The sequence below is a fragment of the Physeter macrocephalus genome, chromosome 16, assembly GCF_002837175.3.
Source record: "Physeter macrocephalus isolate SW-GA chromosome 16, ASM283717v5, whole genome shotgun sequence".
NCBI classification, from domain to species: domain Eukaryota; kingdom Metazoa; phylum Chordata; class Mammalia; order Artiodactyla; family Physeteridae; genus Physeter; species Physeter macrocephalus.
This window is the reverse complement of record NC_041229.1, coordinates 26,674,279-26,698,868: the sequence shown is the minus strand read 5'-3', so window position 1 is coordinate 26,698,868 and position 24,590 is coordinate 26,674,279. Positions and strand designations below refer to the sequence as shown.

General features: G+C 37.6%; 1 protein-coding gene across 8 annotated transcripts; it reads right to left on the bottom strand.

The window, feature by feature from the left end:
- Window positions 1–10,150: 10,150 nt before the first annotated feature.
- Window positions 10,151–23,871, bottom strand: MSANTD4 (Myb/SANT DNA binding domain containing 4 with coiled-coils). Of its 8 annotated transcripts, none has more exons than XM_028501113.2 (7): window positions 23,786–23,823; window positions 23,217–23,296; window positions 17,383–17,531; window positions 14,635–14,742; window positions 14,059–14,135; window positions 12,881–13,498; window positions 10,151–12,365 (listed from the first exon to the last, which is right to left on the bottom strand). In XM_028501113.2, the coding sequence occupies exons 6-7, from the start codon at window positions 13,340–13,342 to the stop codon at window positions 11,790–11,792; spliced, it is 1,038 nt and encodes a 345-aa protein (XP_028356914.1). In that variant the 5' UTR covers window positions 13,343–13,498; window positions 14,059–14,135; window positions 14,635–14,742; window positions 17,383–17,531; window positions 23,217–23,296; window positions 23,786–23,823; the 3' UTR covers window positions 10,151–11,789. The 8 variants fall into 8 exon arrangements, with proteins under 8 accessions (XP_028356914.1, XP_023971063.1, XP_007116761.1 ...); XM_024115295.3 differs by having other exon boundaries at window positions 23,240–23,296; window positions 23,786–23,819; XM_007116699.3 differs by lacking the exon at window positions 23,217–23,296 and having other exon boundaries at window positions 23,786–23,871.
- Window positions 23,872–24,590: the final 719 nt, after the last annotated feature.

Below are 24,590 nucleotides of genomic sequence, written 5' to 3'. Positions count from 1 at the left end.
AAAAACCACATGATCATTTTGATAGACGCAGAAAAAGCTTTTGACAAAATTCAACACCCATCTATGATATAAAGAAGGTGAATTCTATCAAACATTTAGAGAAGAGCTAACACCCATCCTCCTCATACTCTTCCAAAATATTGCAGAGGAAAATGAGCTTGGGAGTGTTCCTTCCTCTGCAATTCGTCAACAAAAAATTCCTCAACAAAATACTAGGAAACAGAATCCAACAACACATTAAAAGGATCATACATCATGATCAAGTGGGATTTATCCCAGGGATATAAGCATTCTTAAATATATGCAAATCAATCAATGTGATACACCATATTAACAAATTAAAGAATAAAAACCACATGATCATTTTGATAGACGCAGAAAAAGCTTTTGACAAAATTCAACACCCATCTATGATATAAAGAACTCTCCAGAAAGTAGGCATAGAGGGAACCTACCTCAACATAATAAAGGGCATATATGACAAACCCACAGCAAACATCATTCTTAGTGTTGAAAAGCTGAAAGCATTTCCTCTAAAATCAGGACCAAGACAAGGATGTCCACTCTCGCAACTATTATTTAACATAGTTTTGGAAGTCCTAGCTATGGCAAACAGAGAAGAAAAAGAAAAGGAATCCAAAGAAGATCCAAAGAAGTAAAACTTCTTCTTTTCTTTGCAGATGACATGGTACTATACATAGAAAATTCTAAAGACGCCATTGAAAACTACTAGAGCTAATCAATGAATTTGGTAAAGTTGAAGGATACAAAATTAATGCAAAGAAGTCGATTGCATTCCTATACACTAACAGTGAAATATCAGAAAGAGAAATTAAGGAAACAATTCCATTTCCATTGCAACAGAAAGAATAAAATACCTAGGAATAAACCCACCAAAGGAGGTAAAAGATCTGTACTCAGAAAACTATAAGACACTGATGAAAGAAATCAAAGATGACAGAAACAGATGGAGAGATATACCATGTTCTTGGACTGGAAGAATCAATATTGTGAAAATGACTATATTACACAAAGCAATTGCAGATTCAATGAAATCCCTATCAAATTACCAATGACATTTTTCACAGAATTAGAACAAAAAATTCTACAACATGTATGGAAACACAAAAGACCCTGAACAGCCAAAGCAGTCTTGCGAAAGAAAGACCGAGCTGGAGGAATCAGGTTCCCTGACTTCAGACTATACTACAAAGCTACAGTAATCAAGACAGTATGGTACTGGCATAAAAACAGAAATATAAATCAATGGAACAGGATAGAAAGCCCAGAGATAAACCCATGCACTGATGGTCACCTAATCTATGACAAAGGAGGCAAGAATATACAATGAAGAAAAGTCAGTCTCTTCAATAAGCGGTGCTGGGAAGACTGGACAGCTACATGTAAAAGAAGTAAATTAGAACATTCCCTAACATCATACACAAAAATAAACTCAAAATGGATTAAAGACCTAAATGTAAGACTGGACACTATAAAACTCTTAGAGGAAAACATAGGAAGAACACTCTTTGACACAAATCACAGCAAGTTCTTTTTTAACCCACCACCTAGAGTAATGAAAATAAAAACAAAAATAAACAAATGGGATCTATTAAACTTAAAAGCTTTTGCACAGCAAAGAAAAGCATAAATGAGATGAAAAGACAACCCTCAGAATGGGAGAAAATATTTGCAAACGAAGCAACTGACAAAGGATTAATCTCCAAAATATACAAACAGCTCATGCAGCTCAATAATCATAAAAGCAAGCAACACAGTAAAAAATGGGTGGAAGACCTAAACAGACATTTCTGCAATGAAGACATACAGATGGCCAAAGGTACTTGAAAAGATGATGAACATCACTAATTATTAGAGAAATGCAGATCAAAACTACAATGAGGTATCACTTCACACCAGTCAGAATGGCCATCATCAAAAAATCTACAAACAATAAGCGCTGGAGAGGGTATGGAGAAAAGGGAACCCTCTTGCACTGTTGGTGGGAATGTAAATTTATACAGCCATTATGGAAAACAGTATGGAGGTTCCTTAAAAAACTAAAAATAGAACTTCCATATGACTCAGCAATCCCACTACTGGGCATATACCCTGAGAAAACCATAATTCAAAAAGAGACATGTACCACAATGTTCATTGCTGCAATATTTACAATAGCCAGGATATGAAACCAACTTCAATGTCCATTGACAGATGAATGGATAAAGAAGATGTGGCCCATATATACAATGGAATATTAGCCATAAAAAGGATCAAAATTGAGTTATTTGTAGTGAGGTGATGGACTTCGAGTCTGTCATACAGAATGAAGTAATTCAGGAAGAGAAAAACAAATGTATATTAACGCATGTATGTGGAATCTAGAAAAATGGTACAGATGAACCTATTTGCAGGGCAGATATAGGGAATGGATGTGTGGACATGGGGGGAGGGGAGGATGAATTGGGAGATCGGGACTGACATATGTGCACTGCCATGTGTAAAACATATAGCTAGTGGGGACCTACTGTATAGCACAGGGAGCTCAGCTCGGTGCTCCGTGGTGACCTAGATGGATGGGATGGGGTGGGGTTGGGAGGGAGTCCCAGGAGGGTGGGGATAGATGTATACATATAGCTGCTTCACTTCGTTGTACAACAGAAACTAACACAACATTGTAAAGCAACTATACCCCAATTAAAAAGAGAAAAAAATAAAACAAATAAATAAACAGAAACAGACTCACAGATATAGAAAACAAACTAGTGGTCACCAGAGGGGAGAGGGATGGGTGGAGGGGCAAAATAGGTGAGGGGCTTTAAGAGGTGCAAACTACTAGGTATAAAATAAATAAGTTACAAGGATGTAATGTATAGAGCAAGGAATATAGCCAATATGTTATAATAACTCTGTATGGAGTATAGCCTATAAAAACATCAAATTACTATGTTGTATACCCAAAACTAAGATAATATTGTAAGTCAACTATACATCAACTTGTTAAAATGATACCAAATTTATATGATAAAATATTTCAATTTTATTCAGGGAAATTCATTTTTATATTTTTAATTACGGTAAAGAATGGTAGAAATGACAAAGTCCCCAGATCGGAAAAAGCTTTTCTCTGCTGATTGTCACTCTGGATAAAAACTGAAAAGTTCAAGTGTAAAAGCAACATTATCAAAGGAAAAGGGAAGAAAAATTCATGGAGTATTTGGAAAGAACATTGACAAACCTATTTATGTTGGTATGAGACAATCTTAGGGTAGGCAAAGAACATCTGAGGACATTACACTTGATTCAGAAGGAATCCTTGTTACAGGGAAGAAAAATGTGTAATGTCTTTAAGCTGATTTCTAAATTCTAACTGCATTCTCATATATTAATTTTATTATTATAAACACAGTGAGAGTTAGGGCATGATATTCAATGTAATAGAGATGAAGAACCATGACTAAGAAACACCAACTGCCCCACATCACCCAGCTGATAAAGTGGAGCTGGGACTGGACCTATGGTCTTTCCAGAGCTCTGCTCTTCTTCCACTAGTTCACGTCCTGTTAATTCTCAGGGCATAATGAACGCAGTACTTTATGAAATCTATTCTGGAAGTATCATACAGGGAGGATTAAATAGAAGTGAACTGAGAATCAGGAGACTCCTGAGATACAGACTGCAAATGCCATGATGCCAAGGACTACATGTGAGATTGAAGGAGGTTGGAATGAGCCATCAAAAGAAGAAAATACAGGACTTAATCAACAACATGAGTAGATTGAAGAAGGCAAAGGATTAGAAGACACCACTAAAATTTCCAACCAATCTGGTACAAATAATACCAACTGCATAGGGAAGATAATTTACAGATATGAGAGAAGGGAGTTAATGAATTTGATTCTGGCATATACCATGTATTTCAGAAAACAGCAAAATACACATGGTGAAATGCCATATAACAATTGAAAATATAGGTTTATAGTTCAATTCAAATGTTGGAACTGGAAATTTAGATTTGAAAGGAATTGACACCAGGGTAGATGGATTTTATATTTCAACTTATTAAAATTTTTTAAAGATGAATGGGTCACATCAGAAAAATAAATGGTAAATAATAAAGGGTTTTCCCTGATAAAATTCATCAAGAAAGTTCTTCTCAGAATATATTTATCAAAATTCAAATTTTATAATCATTGTCAATTTCTCATTTCTTCTGGTCTCAGTTCAATTCAGCATGGTCTCAATGCTTCTATCTACAGTGGTAAATTAACCTCTTGAGATTTAATCAACAAATCCTTTTTATTTCCCCAAGAAGATATGTTCTTTGGTTGTCTTCCCGCTATGTTTAAGCTAAATCCTTTTTGATATGCATTGGGGAGAAATTTCAAAGTGATACCTTTGACAATTCTCATCTGGGTTTTAATTAAGGCCCTGCACAAAATGCCACCTGATATGTATGTTGTAAAGGCTCAGCATGTGTCAAAAAGAAGTTAGAGGTCCAAAAACGAAACAGGTGTTTAATATTCTGGGAGCTTTAGAAGTTAGAACTTCAGGTCTAAGGATAGCAACCACAAAGCCTTGACAAAAGTTATATACAATTGAAACTTTGAACTGCATAGGTTTGAGCTGTCCACTTATGTGCAAATTTTTTCAATAAATATACTGGAAAACTTTTTGGAGATTTGTGACAATATGAAAAAATTCGCAGATGAACTGCATAGCCTAGAAATATCAAAAAAATAAGAAAAAGTTAGATATGTCATGAATCCATAAAATATATGTAGGTACTAGTCTATTTCATTATTTACTATAAAAATATACAAAAATCTATTACAAAAAATTACAATTTATCAAAACTTACACACAGACCACATATGGCACCATTCAGTCCAGAGAAATGTAAACAAATGTAAAAATCCAGTATTAAACAACTGCATAAATTAACTGTAGTGCTTATTGTAATACTATAATAATTTCATAGCCACCTCTTGTTGCTATTGTGGTGAGCTCATGTTGTATCAGCTTAAAATGCCATGTGATGCTAATCATCTCTGTGTGAGCAGTTTATTTCTCCAGTAAATTGCATACCACAGTAAAGAGTGATCTCTCACAGTTCCTGTGTATTTTTTATCGTGTTTAGTGCAATACCATAAACTTTGAATAACACCATAGGACCCATACAAAATGCCACTAAGTGATGCTGGAAGTGCTCCCAAGAAGCAGAGAAAAGTCATAACTTTATAAGGAAAAGTTGAATTGCTTGATGTGTAGAGTAGATTAAGGCCTACAGCTGCGATTGCCCACCATTTCAAGATAAATGGATTCAGCATAAGGACCACTGTAAAAAAGGAAAAGGAAATTCATGAAGCTGTCACTGCAGCTCCACCAGCAGGTGTGAAAACCTTGCACTTCTTGCAAAATACCTTTTTATCTCATATTGAAAATGCAGCCTTTATATGGGCTCAGGGTGGCTATAAGAAAGGCATACCTATAGGCTCTAATTTGATTCAAGAAAAAGCAAAGTCATTATATGATAATTTAAAACAAAAGGAAGGTGAAAGATCTAAAGCTGGAGAATTAAATGCCAGCACAGTTTGATAATTTTAGAAAGAGGTTTGGCTTTTTAAAAATGCCAATATAATAGGAGAAGCAGCTTCTGCTGACCAAGAGGCAGCAGACAAGTTCCCAGACACCATTAAGAAAATCATTGAGGAGAATGGATATCTGCTTGAACAGGTTTTTTATGCAGACAAAAGTGCCCTATTCTGGAAAAAAATTCCATGCAGGACATTTTTTAGTAAGGAAGAGAAGTGAGCACCAGGATTTAAGGCAGGGAGGGACACGCTAACTCTACTTTTTATGCAAATACAATTGGTTTTATAATCAGGACTGCTCTTATCTATAAAGCTGCTAACACCTGAGCCTTGAAGGGAAAACGATAAACACCAGCTGCCAGGCTTTTAGTTGTATAAGAAGGTCTGAACTATGAGTACACTTTTTCTGGATTGGTTCCATAGATGCTTTGTCCCTGAAGTTAGAAAGTATCTTGTCAGGAAGGGACTGTCTTTTAAAATTATTTTGCTATTGGACAATGCCCCTGGCCACCCAGAACCCCATAAGTTCAACATCAAAGGCATCAAAGTGATCTACTTCCCCCCAAACACAACATCTCTAATTCAGCCTCTAGATCAGGGGGTCATAAGGACCTTTAAGGCTCATTGCACATGGTACTCTACGGAAAGGACTATCAACACAATGGAAGAGAACCCTGACAGAACATCATGAAAGTGTGGAAGGATTACACCATTGAAGATGTCATGGTTATTTTAGAAAAAGCCGTGAAAGCCATTAAGCCTGAAACTGTAAATTCCTTTTGGAGAAAACTGTGTCCAGATGTGTTACATGACATCACAGGACTTATGATAGAGCCAATCAAGGAAATCATAAAAGAGATTGTGGACATGACCAAAAAAGGTGGGGTTGAGGGAAGGGTTTCAAGATATGGATCTTGGAGAGACTCAAGAGCTGATAGACACCACAACCAGAGGAATTAATAGAAGACCACTTGATGAAGATGAGTGCTTTCAAACCAGATGATGAGGAAGAGATGTAGCAGAAGCAGTGCCAGAAAACAAATTGACATTTGATAATTTGGTAGAAGTGTTCCAATTATGCAAGACTGCATTTGACTTATTTTACAACATGGACCATTCTATGATATGGGCACCAAAACTAAAGCAAACAGTGGAAGGTTTGGTACCATGTTAAAACATTTCTAGAGAAATGAAAAAGCAAAAAAGACAGAAATTACAATATATTTCCATAAAGTTACACTGAGTGTGCCTGCCTCTCCTGCCTCCCCTTCCACCTCCTCCACCTCTTCTGCCTCTGCCACCTCTGCAAGATCAACCCCTTCTCTTCCTCCTCCTCCTCAGCCTACTCAAGGTGAAGATTATGAGGATAAAGGTCTTTATGATGATCCACTTCCACTTAATGAATAGTAAATAATCACTATGCTGTACTGTTAATAAACTTATCTGTTGTGTTTGTGTGTCTGCATGTGAAAATCTAATATCTGTACAGCAAGAACTGTATGAGACGTTTTTGTGTCACAATCATTATCACCTAAGTATTCACTGTGTAGAACATCATGTGCAAGACTTGTATGTAAGTGGAAAGCCTATCCTTACATAGGCATAAGGTGAGTGATATTTAACATAAGATTAGTGTTAGTTTTCTTGCTATTTTAGAACTTGTTTTCAAAGTATTACATTACTGTACAGTATGTCTCTCTCATAATTGGAGAAACAGTGTCAGCCTATCATCACAATTTTTTTTAAATGTAACAATGTTTCCAATACTCTATCATGAATATGACTGTATACCATATTTCATAAAAATTTTATAACGATTCATTCATTAGTGTATAGGCTAGGCTACCATAAATTAATTATATTGATTATACTAGGCTACCATAAAGCAATCATACTGCTGCTCCTTTATTATCAATGCATGACGCATTATACCTGTAAATAAATGAATTTTTCACATTTTTTTCATTTTTGATGTCTAGTGTAATACATACAACATCTACAGTGTTTTGTCTCATATAAGACATATTGATGTAGATATTGCCAAGACAGACAATTCATCTTGTAAATAGACGATGTAAACTTACGGTATAGATAAATACAGTATGGTACTATAAATGTGTTTTCCCTTTTTCATGATTTTCTTTTTTTTTTTTTGCAGTACGCAGGCCTCTCCCTGCTGTGGCCTCTCCCGCTGCGGAGCACAGGCTCTGGACGCGCAGACAGCGGCCATGGCTCACCGGCCCAGCCGCTCCGCAGCATGTGAGATCCTCCCGGACCGGGGCACGAACCCACGTCCCCTGCATCGGCAGGCAGACTCCCAACCACGGCGCCACCAGGGAAGCCCTCATGATTTTCTTAATAACATTTTCTTCTCTCTAGCTTACTCCATTTTAAGAATACAGAACGTAATACATATGCAAAATATGTGTTAACTGTTTATGTTATCAGTAAGGCTTCCAGTCAAGAGTAGGTTATTAGTAGTTAAGTTTTCAGGGAGTCAAAAGTTACATGCAGATTTTCAACTGCATGGGGGGGGGTCAGTGCCCCTAAACCCCCCATTGTTCAATGGGTCACCTGTATTTTAAAAATTAATTTATTTGGGGGGAAGTATAATGTTAAAACAAATGTAGAGCAACCCAGTGAAAATAATTTTGATTTCAAAACAACAAAAAAGGGCTTCCCTGGTGGCGCAGTGGTTGCGCATCCGCCTGCCGATGCAGGGGAACCGGGTTCGCGCCCCGGTCTGGGAGGATCCCACATGCCGCGGAGCGGCTGGGCCCGTGAGCCATGGCCCCTGAGCCTGCGCGTCCGGAGCCTGTGCTCCGCAACGGGAGAGGCCGCAACAGAGGGAGGCCCGCATACCACACAAAAAAAAAAAGGTAAGGAGAGGTAGGAAAGGTAGCTACCAATTTAAAACAAAATATTCTGGAAGCACTATGATCTGTTTTTATTTTCAGAATAGAAGTGACAAAGCATGAAGAGGTAGAAAAATGAAAAGAGAGAAGCAAAGTAATAAAAAATGGACAAATTAGGTAGAAAACAAAAGAAGTTAAGCAAGAATTCTCTTCAATTACAAAGACTATAGTGTTTATAAGCAAATTTATGGCCCCTTCCTTCTTCTAAATCAGCATCCTTACAAAAGAGATGATGGTGTTCCTCATGATCAGCATGACAATATAATTTAATGCCCATATTGGGGTATTTCTACCTAGGACAAATGCTAAACCAGATAAGCTACCAATACCACTGGTATAATCAGGAGTATCCCAGGCAAACCAAAATGACTGTGTAGTAGATTATGAGAATGAACACAATTCCTCACCCCTCTCTGTATCCCCATTTTTTGCAGAAAGACTTTACAGCTCCTCATATCAAGAGGTGGACTCTATTCCCCACCTCTCAACTCTGGTCTGACCCGATGATTTGTTTTGGCCAGTATCGTGCAGCAGAAGTTGAAGTGCCAGTTCTGAGCCTTGACCTCAAGACACTTTGAGAATCACTTCTTCCGCTCTTAAACTCCTGCCATCCCCATTAAAACAAATCCTGTTAAAGGATTAAACACCATCAGGAGAGCTAAGACAACCCCCCACCCCAAACCAATATCCAGTTAACACCTCCAGAAGCTGAACAGACTAGCTAACCTGCAGCTGACCATGAGAACCCAGCCAAGATCAGAACCACCCAACTGAGCTCAGCCTAATTGCCTCTAAAATCATAAGCAACATGAGCCACTGTTTTGGAGTGGTTTGTTACACAGAAATAACTAACCAAAAGACTCACTCCCAGTGTGCCTACCACTTCAGAAATGGAGCAATGAAGTTTCCTACTATAGTGACCCAACCCAATCCATATATACCTGGCCAGGGTTAAGAGACCCAAAGCTCCTCAACCAAAGCCCTGGAAGATATTAAGCTGATGCTTCTTTTTATTTAAGTCTCTTACTTATAGGAACCAAGAATGCTCCATCCATAAATAATATTGGCTATCTTCAATGCTTACTTCTAGGAAATTAACATCTATTGACCTTAAATGTAACACTAATATCAACTTGCCTTTAAAATAGCATACTATAGTTTCAATACCATTTTATTAACAAAAAAAGAACTATGAAGCATAGGCAGAGCAGATTATCATTACGCTCATTTTACACATGAGGAAATTAAATCACAGAGTAAGTTAAATGACTTTCACAAGTAGCAAGTGACCAAGCTACAATACTTATAACTACACCTACAAACTTTCAATACTCCTTCTCCTTAGAGCTCTTATGCTAAAATCTTGAGTCAGTATTGGCATATCATTGTTCAAGTATTCTCAGGCACTATTTCCTTTCTTATAAAAGTAGGGCTAACATGACTTAGCTCAGGACTGTTTTGAGAAACAAATAAAATAATGTATGAAAAAGCACATAGCACAATGTCTAACACAAATGTTTAGGGCCCTTTCCCCCACTCACCATGATAAAGCTCTTTTCCAGTCTTGACAACCTCAACCCTCATAGCACTGAGCATCACTTGAAATGATAAACGTTCACATAGTTAGTATAGGCAAATTTTATTTCTATGGTAGAGCATTTATTTCAGTTATAGAAAAATAACACTATTTCAAAGTCAAGGTAACTAAGAAGAAGTATATTTTTTCCTTATATACTCAAATGTCACATATGGTTTCAAGACATTCTTAAATTAACAAGGACCAACTGCAGAATCAAGGTAGTACCTGTCAATAGAAGAGATATACTAAGGCTACATATCAGCCCTGGAAATGGGAAAATACAAAGTGATCTTGTGCAGTGATTCTCAACCTTAGTGTGCATTAGAATCACCTGGACTGTGGAAGTACCTTCAGGGGACTGAAGGCAAATCACCAAATTAAGCAAGCCCTTGGTCTCAGAATAAATACCAAAAGGACTAAAGATACATACTTTGTTGCACAGGGAGGGGCAAAGACAAAATACATCATGATATATGAAATTAGCCATTTTCACACTGTATGACTTCTAAGCCTCAGATTCAGGAATAATAATAGATACTACTCTCAGTTTTCTACAGATTAGGTCAGGTAGTGTGCAGTAAGTGATTCCCTAATTCAAAACACACAGCTACTATCATTATTTCATCACCATCATCATTACTATTGGATACAAGGACATTCTCCCCCCCACCCCCACTCCCAGTTCCAAACAGCTATTATCTATTTTAAAAATCAAATTACCACTTACTGAGTTCAAGCTCATTGACTACTGGTACCATTTTTAAATTCGTAACATTTTTACTAGCTTCAACCACTTACATTAAGATTTCAGTACATGGTTGAAATGAAAATTTTTGTCTAAACTAAGACAATGGAGTCAAAGAAGAAAGGGTAACTAACTAAAGCTTAAAAAGTGTGTGTGGTTTCTAAAGCATCAATAGCTAGATGAATGAACTGCTTTTCAAAGTGACCCACTTTAGACAATCTCTGATGTTCCCTACATTGTTTTCTGACTCTCACGTTATTTACAGATGGAAACATATGAATAAAATACCTATAATCTTCATTACTTTCTATATTCAATATACTACACAGTAATGTTTCATGGTTAAAGTTTTGGGCCATTTAAGTAACTCCCACATAAATATCTGAGGTTTTAATATTCTGAAACTGAAACAAAGCTGAAGAGGTGCTCAGTCAGGCTAGGACAGGGATTCTCAACCTCAGCAATGTTGACATTTTGGGTTGGATCATTCTTTTTTGTGGGGGGCTGTCCTGTGCATTGCAGGATGTAGGCATCCCTGGCCTCTCCCTACTACATGCCAGTAGCAACGTGCCCCACTGCCCAGTTTTGACAACCAAAAATGTCTCCAGACACTGCCAAATGTCTTTTGGGAGCCAAAGTCACCCCCAGTTGAGAACTACTGAGCTAGAATTTTACAGATATAATTGTAAACTCTGAGTGCCCAGATTAGACAAGACTCTATGTAATTTTACTAATTTAAAGAGTATAGCACAATAGTTTTTGCTATACTGTTTATGCAAGGGCACATAGTTTTTATACAATATACTACTTAAGCATATAATTACCCACAAATAACTATCTTTTTCCTATTGAAAACACTAATATTAAACAGGAAAAAAAAATACAGCTAATCCTGCAACCGTCTTTATATTATCTAAGCCTATGGTTTACAATTGATAAATGGAGACCTAGATAAATCACTGCAAGTGTCCTTCCTTCTGCATTCGTAGTCTCTCTTTCTCTACTTGTAAGCGCTCCTTTTCAATCTGCAGCTTCTCGGATTCAAATTTTAAAAACTGCAGCCTATCTTTTTCCAGTTGCAAGCGTTCTCTCTCAAGTTTTAACTTCTCTGTTTCTATATCCTGTGGTTGATATATGGACTTTTCTCCTTGACCAAGTTCATTTTCCAAAGATGGTTTCTCTGAGGTGACTATCTGTAACCTCAACTTCTCTCTTTCAATCTGCAGCCGCTCCTTCTCCAGCTGAAGCCGCTCATGCTCCATGTCTAACTGTCGCAGCCTCTCTTTCTCAATCTGTAGGCGTTCCTTCTCTACCTGCAGTCTTTCAGCCTCAATATCGAGCCGTCGTTTTTCCAATTCTAGTTTCTGTTTCTCTATGTTTACAAGCAAATGGGGTTCATCATATGCAGACCTAGATGGTGTTGAATTCAGAGTAAAAAACTCATCAATGTGGGGGAAATCGGGAAGTTCACTTTCCCTCCTGGAATCTGGTATGACTGATGACAACATTTCTTCTTCCTCTTCAATCTCAAACTAAAAGAGAAAAGTAGTTCTCAGTATTTATTTATACTTCATGGTTGTTAATTTGTCTAAGTTAAATTTAAAAGCTTTCTGTATTGTTTGAGCACACAAAACCATTTACTTTGAATTCTGAAAAATATTTACTATTACCTGACATTTATATATATAATTAAGAGAAGTATATTCAAGTGAGAAGAGATTGATGATATTAAGATGGAGAAAAATGGAATGACTTTGTTATGTACTATTTTTAAGTTAGCTTGAAAATCTGGGAATTTCTTAACTGTTCCTGGTCTATAATAAACTTTCATATCAGAAATGGAGAAACAGGGGCTTCCCTGGTGGCGCAGTGGTTGCGCGTCCACCTGCCGATGCAGGGGAACCGGGTTCGCGCCCCGGTCTGGGAGGATCCCACATGCCGCGGAGCGGCTGGGCCCGTGCAGAGGGAGGCCCGCATACCACAAAAAAAAAAAAAAAAAAAAAGAAATGGAGAAATAAAAAGAGGATTCACACAGGCTAATACTTACTTCAGGACTCTGGGGATCTCTTTCTTCCTCTTCCACTTTGACCTCAGTTAAGGATCCACCTGCATCCCTGAAATCTGCCACATTTTGCCAATCAAAATTTGTATCATTTCGGAATCCAATCTTTTCATCTATCTCTTCAGTGAGAGAGTCATCTAAATCGGATGTGGGAAGGGGAAACCCCGAACCAACTAGCTTAATGTTCGCCTTCATCCTCTTTCTCTTCATAAGTGCTCGCCAGTCAAGGTACCTCCTTTTCACTTCTGTCCCTGTTCTCTGTTCTCCTTCTCCTACAGCATTCACACACTGTGCAATCTCCTCCCAAGCCATTCGCTTCATCACATTAATTGTTGTATTGAGCTGCTTGGAAAAAATGACTTCTTTCCTTTTTGTAATTTCTTTCAAAAGGGTCTGAGTTTCTTGTACACTGAAATTGCTTTTCCTTTTCCTTTTCAATTGCTTCATTTTCTAACTTAAATGCACTTTTTACAGTAAGAGAAGATGTAAAAAGAATTTTGAGGAATGCTACTAAGTATAAAAATCAAGGACAATTCCTTGTTAGTACTTTGTTTAAATCAGAGTTTTCCATTCATCCAGTAGCACAGGCAGGATGGATGATTCCTAAAGAGAAAAAAGTAAAAATCAATCAACCTGCAACTTCTGCAATGTACTTCAACTCAATAAGCTATATAGTTAAAAAAACAAAAACAAAAACCCTCTAAATATGGCTCAAACTGACTATATTTATGTCTCTGCCAACATTACCACAGTCCAAGCTACCATTTTCTCTCACCTAGGCTGCTGTAATGGTTCCTAACTAACTGCCAGTATTCACTCTTGACTTGCTTCCTACTTCTACTCTACTCTCCCAAATTCATCCCTTCTATTCTAACCACAAAGGCCTTCTTTCAGTCACCCGTTCTTGTCAATCCCTTTCCCTGTTCAGGGCTTCTGCACACGCTGTTCCCTCTGCCTAGGAAATGGATTGTTCCCTGCCTAGCCTACTTAATTTCATCTTTCAGCTTGCAGATTAGACATCTGCTCCTCAGTGAAGCCTTTGCTGACAAGTCAAATTACTCCTTGTCTTCATCTAAATGTTACACTTGTGCTAACATACAACTAAGAATGTCTCTTTCCCATTTCACTAGAAGTTTCATGAGGATAGCAACATATCTACTCACCATCATGTCCCCAGAGTCTAGCAGAGATCCTGGCATATGGCAGGCATACCATACACTTTTTGAATGAATGAGTCAACCTGCCAAAATGACCATTAGTTTGGGATGTCAAAAAGCAAAAAACTTTAGACTCTGAAAGAGGGTGTACCTGAAACTTGTTAGAAAGGTAAACTTTTCAGGCTCCACCCCTGACCATTTGAATAAGGAACTCTGGGGGGCAAGATACAGCAATGTTTGTTTCAATAAGCCTTCCAGATGATTCTAATACATGCTAAAGTTTGAAAACCATGGGGCTGACCCACACCAGTGAAACAAATGCTTCACACACCTGATTCTCTTACACACTTTGATTTTGAGTCTTATAAATAGTGCAACTGTTTGGTGTAATCTAAAGCACATCCAAATCCTCAATACAATAGCTGGGAAATGTAGTTTTTCTGCTATCTAGCCTTTGCATTATGCGAAGGCACACTAGCAAACTGGAAAAGATGTTGAATGGGTCTTTTCCTTGGAAAGGAGATTTTAAAAGTATGTAATGGGGACAAGGGCTCAGAAAGAGTAAGGGGTATATAAACAAACCATGGTTTATGACTTCAAATTCACATACTGATCACTGCTACAGAGCTGATTTTTTTCCCTTGCTTACAAAATGAGAGGGTGGGATGAGGCTGTTAAGGTCCACATTTCCTGTCAATACAAAGAAAAAAATACCAAATATCCATTAAGTTCCATGTCCTGTCATTTAATCCCCACCACAGCACTGAATGCGAGATACCATCATTTGCATTTGTATTTATACCACAAGATTCAGGCAAGTTGAATAATTTGCACATTACATGGCTAGTTAAATGACCAAACTTGGATATAAATTCAGGATCCCTTAGGCCACATCTCCTTCCACTTTATTAGCAGCTTGTGATAGCTAAATCTTAGAAATGTGTTGCTAAGTTTTGAGATGCCTTTTAGTAGAAAATTTTCAAAAAGAACAGATCCTTATCTACGTGGAAGGTTTGGATAAAGTTCTATACATAGGCAGAAAAATTCTCCAAAGTTTCAACCAGTTATGTTTCACTCTACCATGGTTTCTTCTCTTAAAAGCTTTAGTATCTGCCAGTTTAAAATTTTTATTAGAGCGAAAAATTTTTCCCTGGTAATTAACAATATAAATAGTATTTTCTACTGAAGCAAAAATACAGCAACTGAGTAAGGCTAAATAAATTTAATCAAAAAATGCACAAATCTTTTCTTTCACTGTTTGAGCCTCTTCTCTCTAGGACTTAAAAGTGGATGCAAATCCCTTACTTCTAAACTCTAAAAAAAAAGGTATTTTTTATTGAGATTTCACTACATATTTATTCATTTTTTCAAGTTTCCAGTAATCTTTTTCAACTGACTTTGTATCTAATAACATCACCAAAAACATACCCACCACTACGTCTTTTTGTTTCTAACCTCTGATGTAGAATAACCATCTCCTGAACTGCTACTTGCTGCTGAAATGGAGACTAGAGAGAACTAAAAGTTCAAAAGAGTAGAAAATAAACTCTCAAGAAATCATTGTCAATTTCATACACCCACAAAAAGGGCAAAGCATGCAAAAACAAAAAAAGATTGCAGCAAACTATACCACAAGCAGACTTCCAAAATTTCTTGAGACATTTAATAATAAAATTGAAATCCACTAAATGAGAATGTATAATCAGTGGCAGCACTTTTGATCTTGCCCTAGGCAAATCCTGCCTTTATAGTCAAATATAAGGCTCTTGTCACTAGAATACAAGCAGACATATTCATACAAAAACCATAATTCAAAAAGAGACATGTACCACAATGTTCACTGCAGCACTATTTACAATAACCAAGACATGGAAGCAACGTAAGTGTCCATCAACAAATAAATGGATAAAGAAGATGTGGCACATATATACAATAAAATATTACTCAGCCATAAAAAGAAATGAAATTGAGTTATTTGTAGTGAGGTGGATGGACCTAGAGTCCATCATACAGAGTGAAGTAGTCAGAAAGAGAAAAACAAATACCACATGTGAACACATATCTGTGGACTCTAAAAAAAAAAAAAAAATAGGATTGATGAACCTAGTGGAAGGGCAGGAATAAAGACGCAGACATAGAGAATGGACTTGAGGATACGGGGCAGGAGGGGGAAGCTGGGGTGAAGTGAGAGTAGCATCGACATATATATACTACTGAATGTAAATAGTTAGCTAGTGGGAAGCAGCAGCATAGCACAGGGAGATCAGCTCAGTGCTTTGCGATGACCTAGAGGGGTGGGATAGGGAGGATGGGAGGGAGGCTCAAGAGGGAGGGGATATGGGGATATATGTATGCATATGGCTGATTCACTTTGTTGTACAACAGAAACTAACACAGTACTGTGAAGCAATTATACTCCAATAAAGATCTATTAAAAAAATATATCATCAAAAGAGGTAGTGTAGTGTAATGGTTATGAGCACATGTTCTACAGTCAGACTGCCTGGGTTAGAATCCTGACTCTGCCACTTCCTAGCTGTGTGGCCTTATTTAAATTCCCTATGTGCAATTCCACTTGTAAAATAATATTATTACTTCATAGAGATACTGTAAGGATTAAAGGTTTTAGTAAAATATGGAATAGTTCCTGGAACACAGTTAGCAAATTAGGTTCACTATTCTTGCACGAAAGGCAAATCTTTAAATAATTTTGACATAGGAAACAGAAAGGCCACAATAATATTGGTATTGTTCTAGTTCGTAGGTCAAGTGGTAGGTCTGTGGGTCTTTATCATTATGCTTTATAACGTTAGTGGTATATTGGAGCCTGCTGATGTGAGCTGGCAAAGGTCATTGTGCACACCTCTTCCCAACTCCACATTCAGTAATGTCATATTGGGAATTGAAACTGGCCAAGATGGCAGTATTTACAACATAGAAATGGATAAATGTTACAAACTAGAACATTTTTCTTTTGAGTGGTCAGGGAGTTAGCTTACTAGCACACTTAAAGCTACATGATTTTTGCATATTTCAAGTATTACCTAAAAAAAATTAAGAAAATGGAATGTTTTAACATCTGATCCCACAACAGTTTAATGAACATTCTAGAAGACTTGTAATTTTCGAGGATCACAGTTAATTAGCACTGACCTAACATTCCTTATGTAATTCAAGTTATCAATTGGGCTGGGCAAGTATTCTGCTTTTCTCTAGAGGCAACTGAAGAATACTCATGAAATACTATATTTATAAGCAACACAAAAAAGGAACTGAAGCAAACTGATTTACACATTATTAAACCAGCCCAAATATACTTCTCTTTAGTACCTATGTTGCGGTTGTGGCATATTTCAAGGAATTATTGCAGTCAAACTCGGCTTTCTCCTTCCTCTACCATTTGCTCCACCCCTATGAGGATCTGGAAGATGGTAGCCCATCTGCTCCAAAGGCAGTATCCTGAACACATAACACTGTGCCTAACAAACAGAAGGAGGTAAAAATACAACTTAAAATAAGACAGTGACTGAGGGATGGGAAAGAGAGCAGAAAATGAAATGGAAAATAACTCAAGTAAGGTCAGCTAGCAAAACTGAAACTGCTATGGGCAAAGCATATGTTCAAATGGAAAAGGCAGCTTAAGTCAATATAGACAAGAAGCAGTTTATGACAGTAAGTGAAGACTTTAGATAAACTATCTACCCTATAACTATGCCAAAGAACATAACAGTTAACAAGTTATACAAAATTCTGAAAGGAAATTTTAAATAAATAGGTTATGTTACTACTTAGGCAGTATGAACCAATGATGAGCAGGTTATCAAAGACATATTTAAAAAATGAAATCAGCAGGTCAGATGTCCTTAAAAATAGAACAGATTGCTAAAGTTACATCAAATTCCATATCAAATTACTTACAATGCATTAAGGATGACTTTTGGTTTCCAAAAGATACAGAATGTTTCAGACCATTTAAATAGCTTCTTGAATCATTTAAAAAGCACTGTCATATTTAAAAGGTAGAAGCATGGTAAAAATATAAATATTCATCAATAAGGGATTGGATGAATAAACTATACTACAGCTACATAATGGAATATGATGCCCAATTAGAGTATGAATATGGCTTAGCACAACATTTTACTATGTTAATGCAAGCCAACAAAACCAGAAAAGGAATGTGTACATATGTCTATGTGTGTGTGTACATACTCACAGAAGCTCAGTTTTCAACTTAGGAACATTTATAGACAGAACATGCTATGCTCTACAACAGGTTCACTCACTCTGTCCACCACCAACCACCAGTTCTAGGGATCATGTATACAGTCGTTTGTCTCAGTCATATAGCTGTTTGTTTGCCTAGAGCACATCTGTTTCACTTTACTTTGAGGTGATTAACATAATATTAAAAATGTATTTATGAGGGATTTTTATTATAGAAAAATACACTTTTTAAAGTTCCATAAACCCAATACCCACAAATCTCTGTTGACTTAAAAAAAAAAAAAAAAAGTAAAATACATAGATATGGTTAGAGAACCTAAATAAAGTAACAAAATTAAGTGAAAATCTCTCTCCACCACCAGTGTAACTGATATTAATAATTTCTTGAGATGTTTTCCAGAAAATCATATATGAATATAAAAGTACATATTTATGAACACATTATATATTACATATATTACATGAATGCATATTAATTCCATTCATTAATTTAAAAAGCGGTGACTGTTGAAGATGTTGAGATGTAAAATTATAAAAAAATGAAAGGAAAATTGAAAACAGAAAAATGAGATGTATATGAATGATTCTAAAGGACAAATGAAGAGACAAAGAGGGAATCATGAATGTAAAAACTTACCACCCTCTACAATGAAAAATAATCAACAAAAAATGAAGAAAAATTATGAATTGAAAAAATTCTAAAGATGTTGTCTCTCAAACCTTATGTATTTGAATCATCTGGAGCGCTTATTAAAATGAGATTCTGATTCAGTACGTCTGGAGTGGGACCAGTGATTCTACATTTCTGACAGATTCCCAAATGATGCCGATGTTGCTGGTCCTTGCACTACACCAATAGAAATAGGGATCCACACATGTAATTTAAAATCTTCTAGTAGCCTCAGAAAAGCAAAAATGAAACAAAACCAAAAAAATGTAGAATTAATTTTAACATATTGAACCCCAAAAATTCAATATATTATCTTTCCAGTATATGGTCAATGTAAAAATGATTAATGAGGGAGTTTCCATTCTTGTTTTGCTACTAAGTCTTTGAATCCAGTGTATATTTTACAGTTAAGAGTACATCTCATTTTGTACTAAACACATTCTAAGAACTCAATAGCACATATTAGTACAGATCTACAGCACATCAAAATCACCTAGGGAGCTTTTAAAAAATACTTATAACCAGTCCCTATCTCTGAGCAATTAAAACCATCTTAAAATACTGTTAGGCATTGGGAGTTTAAAAAGTGCTCTAACAAATATTAAGCATTCTCAACACATACACACACACACAGAGTTAACTATTTGAGACGATGGATGTGTTAATTATCTCTATCTTGGTAATCATTCCATAATGTATTATGTATATCGATCATCATGCTATATACTTTAAATATATACAATTATATTTACCAATTATTCTTCAATAAAGTTAAAAAAATCTTCCCCAGGTGATTCTCATTTGCAGCCAGGATTGAGAAGCACCCCACTAGAGAATCAGTGTTAAAAGTCTACTTGCTCAAATGTGTACAGAGAGGCAAGATGGAGTGCAAATGTTGTAGCTGCTAAGAAATTTCCCTTCAGAGATCATTAAGGCTTCATGTGCCACAAGACTTACAACACAGACAAAGCTGGACTCTTTTCGGAAAAATATGCCCAGTAGAAAGTCATGTCAGGTGGAAGAGGAATATGTCTAATTTTAAGAACCAATTCACACTCCTATGTGTTGGAAATACATCAAAGGAATACAAGCTAAGTCAATTTAGACTTAAGTAGAAATGGACTGCTCTTTTTAGAGAACCAAACTTTCTTATAAGTCTTTAGACAGCTACCCATACCTTTATTAGAATTAGGATTGAACTAGGAGTATACATTGGAAACATCCATTAAGATTAAGTGATTAAGACACAATGCTTCCTTCAACAAATATGTATTGAGTGCTTAAAACCTTTCAAAGGCTTTGTACACATTTCGGAGGTAAATTTACTCTCCCTAGTCTTACTCTCTCTCTCCCTATTACAAACCCTGAGTCCTACCTATATATCTTCATATCTACGTTTGCCAATTTTATCTGTCACCTCCAATACTAACCCCAAACATACTTTCCCAACCCACCCTCTGCAATACACATCAGTATGGGCACACACAGTATGTCATTCTGAAATTCCTCTAAATTCTAGATCAGTGCTGTCCCATACAAATATAATGAGAGTCACATATATAATTTTAAATCCTCTAGTAGCCACATTAAAAAAAGTAAAGAGAAACAGGTAAAAATTAATTATGATATATTTTATTTAAACTAATATACCAAAATATTATTACTTCAATATTTAAACAATATAAAAAGCAATCGAGACATTTTACATTCTTTTTTTCTACTAAGTCTTCAAAATCCAGTGAGTATTTTGGACTAGCCACACTTCAAGTGCTCAATAGCAACATAAGCCTATTGGCTACTGTATTGGACAGCCCAGTTCTAGCTTTCATGACCCCTACCTTAGGACTATCATACATGTATTCCTTTGGCACATGCTCCCAATTCCCATGGTCTCTGCTCTTTTATCTGGCCAGTGACTATTCATCCTCAGCACCTTCACTGTTCCCATTAATCTAAATCTAATGTCCCTGCTACATACTTCCACTATCAGGCTATATTATAATCACTTACTTTACATTAGGAGCAATAAGGGATCAAAGATGAATATATTATTTCTATCAAATAATTTATAATTTAGTAAAACATATATGCATAAAATTTACATGAAAAAATTTTAATGGAGACTGTAAATGTCAAGTTTGAATACGGACTACCTAGGCTTATATATTAATTCCACCACTTAGAAGCTCTGTGATCTTAAGCAAATTACTTAACCTTTTAAACTTATTTCCTAATTTATAAATGGGAAAAATAGAATAATACGATGTTTTGAGGATTAAATGAGATAATGCAGTCAAGCAGCTTATAATATGTAGGATATAATAAGCCCTTAACAAATACCAGCTATTATCCATTTCCTAGTATAGTCTGGACATAGTAAGTGAATATTTCTTTGATGAATAATGTGAATGTAAGAAAAGTGCAACAAGAGAAGTTATTAAAATACCCTGGGTGTTCAGAAGGAGAAATCTTTGGTGGGATCAAGGGAGGTTGTGAGAAGGAATTAGCACTTGATTTGGGTCTTAAAAAAACAAAGAGAATAATGAGGGACAGTAATAAATGGCAGAAGTATCAGGAATCAAAGTTGGATAGCTAGGTTGGGGCCAAATGTCAGCAAATCTTTAATGTTGGCTTGTGAGAACTTATTCTTTGCTAAAAAACTTACTATAAGAGGCAAATATATCTGTGAAAATTCACATATTTTTGGAATTCAAGCAATATACCTTTTATATGGAGGCAATGCTACTGTAATAATATACAAACTATAACATGCAAGATACAAGTGCATAATAATAAACAATGATTGCAGTTGTCAAGAGAATCCTAATTTAGGCAAAAATCCATAATCAGATTTTGCTGCTCTTAGAATCTGAGATCAATTTTGTAATGATAAAAATAACAATCCTTCTGGGGCTTCCCTGGTGGCGCAGTGGTTGCGCGTCCACCTGCCGATGCAGGGGAACCGGGTTCGCGCCCCGGTCTGGGAGGATCCCACATGCCGCGGAGCGGCTGGGCCCGTGAGCCATGGCCGCTGAGCCTGCGCGTCCGGAGCCTGTGCTCCGCAACGGGAGAGGCCACAACAGAGGGAGGCCCGCATACCACACAAAAAAAAAAAAAAAAAAAAAAATAACAATCCTTTTAAAACTATGCTTGAGTCAATACACTCTTAAAATTTTGGCAGCAGTTGCTGTTATGTGCATATCCTGTTTCCACCCCCCAACAATTTGTAACTCCATATCTCCATCCTACAAAAGTATCCCTTTGTCCTTGACTGTTCTATGCTAAACTGATGAACTATTTCATTGACAAAATGCACTTTATTTTTTAATTTTTTAAAATGTTTGGCCGGGAGGCACGGCTTGCGGAGTTCCCTGACCAGGGAATCTTGGGTCACAGCAGTAAAAGCGCGGAACCCTAACCACTAGACTACCAGGGAACTCTCAACAAAATGCACTTTAACACACATTTTTTACCTCACTGAGATTGACATCAAAATGTATCTTTGATTTCCAGTCAGTCATGGCTTAAGTGTGTGAAAATCTTTGACATCTTCTGATTAGTGTTAAGACAGTACCCAAATCAAAGCAAACTTGAGTTGAAATTTGGTAGCTATGCTTGCATGAATAGAAACTAAGCTATGTTTCCAGGAATTTTTTTTCTCTCTTCTCCTTTACATTTTGGTACTCATGTAACAGCTTAGGTTTTCATCATCCATTACCCAATAACTTACTCAAATATTTATCAAACTCCTACTATGTGCCAGGCACATATTCTTGGTGCTGGGGCTAAACACCTCACAAAATATGAAAGATGCCATTTTAGATGTCAAACACTATCCCTTTCATATTGGTTTTCTTCCCTATCTTTACAAAAGGGAATTTAGTAGTTGCAACCTCTAAAAAATGCATAGTTCTTCCATGCCCAATCACAGAGAACAGCCATTTTCCTGAAATCCCATTTCACAATAATTCTTTCCTGGTTGGAAATAGGTATAAGTAGTTCACTTAGGTAATCCTTGTTAAGATGGTGTACCACCAATGGCATATTATACCTGGGCAATTTTTTTCAAGGACTAATACTTGAGAATGAAGTTCCTAAAGATTGCGTGATAAGACAGAAGTAAGAGGTCTGAGTAATCAGGCAGTAAATTCTGGGTCCAAAATTTTTTTTAGGTAAACTCATTAGGCTGTTCAAGAAGAAAAACATCACAAAATCTACAAACTTCCCCCAACCCCCACCCCAATCCTCTTGGAAGTGTGCTCCCTACCTTCCACCAACCCCGCACCCTACCGTCACCACCATATTCTTAGAGGAAATTCATCTTCCTGCCGAACAGGACGCTCTTCTCTATAAGTGTGGTAGGTAAATGATTAAAGTTTACTTAAGTGTCGCCGGTTATCATATTAATAAAGCACCTCTCACTCCCCACCTCTTCCTTTGGAGCAGCCCCTTGGGAGAATCCAGGAAGGCTGAATTCCTGGGAGGCCAGCCAGGAGTAGGGGGCGCGCCCATGACTCGGCCACAGAGCAACGGCTGCACCTGGTAGGATGTGGGGCAACCTGGAAGAGTCCCCGCTCCGCAAATTAAATTAGAGTCGTGACTGGGCGGCCGAAAAACTTTCGCAGCCTTGTTCCAGCGGCTTGGGCCCTCCCTACCCTCCCAGGTCAGCCGGCAGCTGCTACTGGTATTTCTCCTGAACGTCGTAGTCTGCTACGCCGCAGGGCCAGGTCCAGAGCCGGCAGCGGGGGAGCAGCTACCTGACGCTGCCACGCTAGCACCCACCGGCCGCGGAGCCTCCACCTCCCTAGCAGCCTCCTCCGCGACGCAACAGCTCACCTACGACGCTGGCCGAACCTCCCCACGCTGGCCGAACCTCCCCACGCTCGCCTCTGGGGTGTGTGGGGGTGGGGTGGCAAAAAGACGCTTCATTAATTCCCCGCCCACTGACTTCGCCCTCCTCCTGCCGCTAAACCATTGGCTGGCACGGCTGCCGCTCGTTTAACGAGGTTCGTCCATTGGCCCGGAGGATACTGCCATTCTGGCAGAGGGCCCGCCCTAGGTCTTCCTCACAATGGAAATCGAGTCCCAAACCGTTCCGGGTTAGTGCCCTGGAATTCCGCCCCCTTGTGAGTCATGGCCTCCTGTTCAAGCTCAGTCTTTGGCGCGCGGCTCTGTCAATCAAGAGCTCTAGGAAAGGATTGGCCCCTAGCGATCAGCCCGCTGCCTGTTCCGCCAGATTGGGACACAGGTCGCTCCGTCCCCAAACTCTACTCCTGTCCTGACCCTTACCTGTTAAAAGGGTAAAGAGGAAGTGGGGTCCTTGCGTTGCCCCAGCTGGTTCGTAGTCCAGCATCACCTTCTGCTCAGACAACTGTGACCTAGTTTGGCCTCAAAATCATTCCTCTGAGACTGCCCCTGCCAAAAAGCTCACTGGTGATTTGCTTACGGCTAAATCTAGGCATCACTTCTCTGTCCTTACCTTACCTCCTCAAAAAATATTTGACTTGTTGACCTTTCTTCATTTGATTTCCAGAATGCTTCTCCTGGTTTTCCTCACTCTCAGTCCTCTTCTCTATTACCTTTGCAGTTGCCTCTTTCGCTGCCATCTCAAGTTACGGTGTTATTAAATGGATCTGTCTTT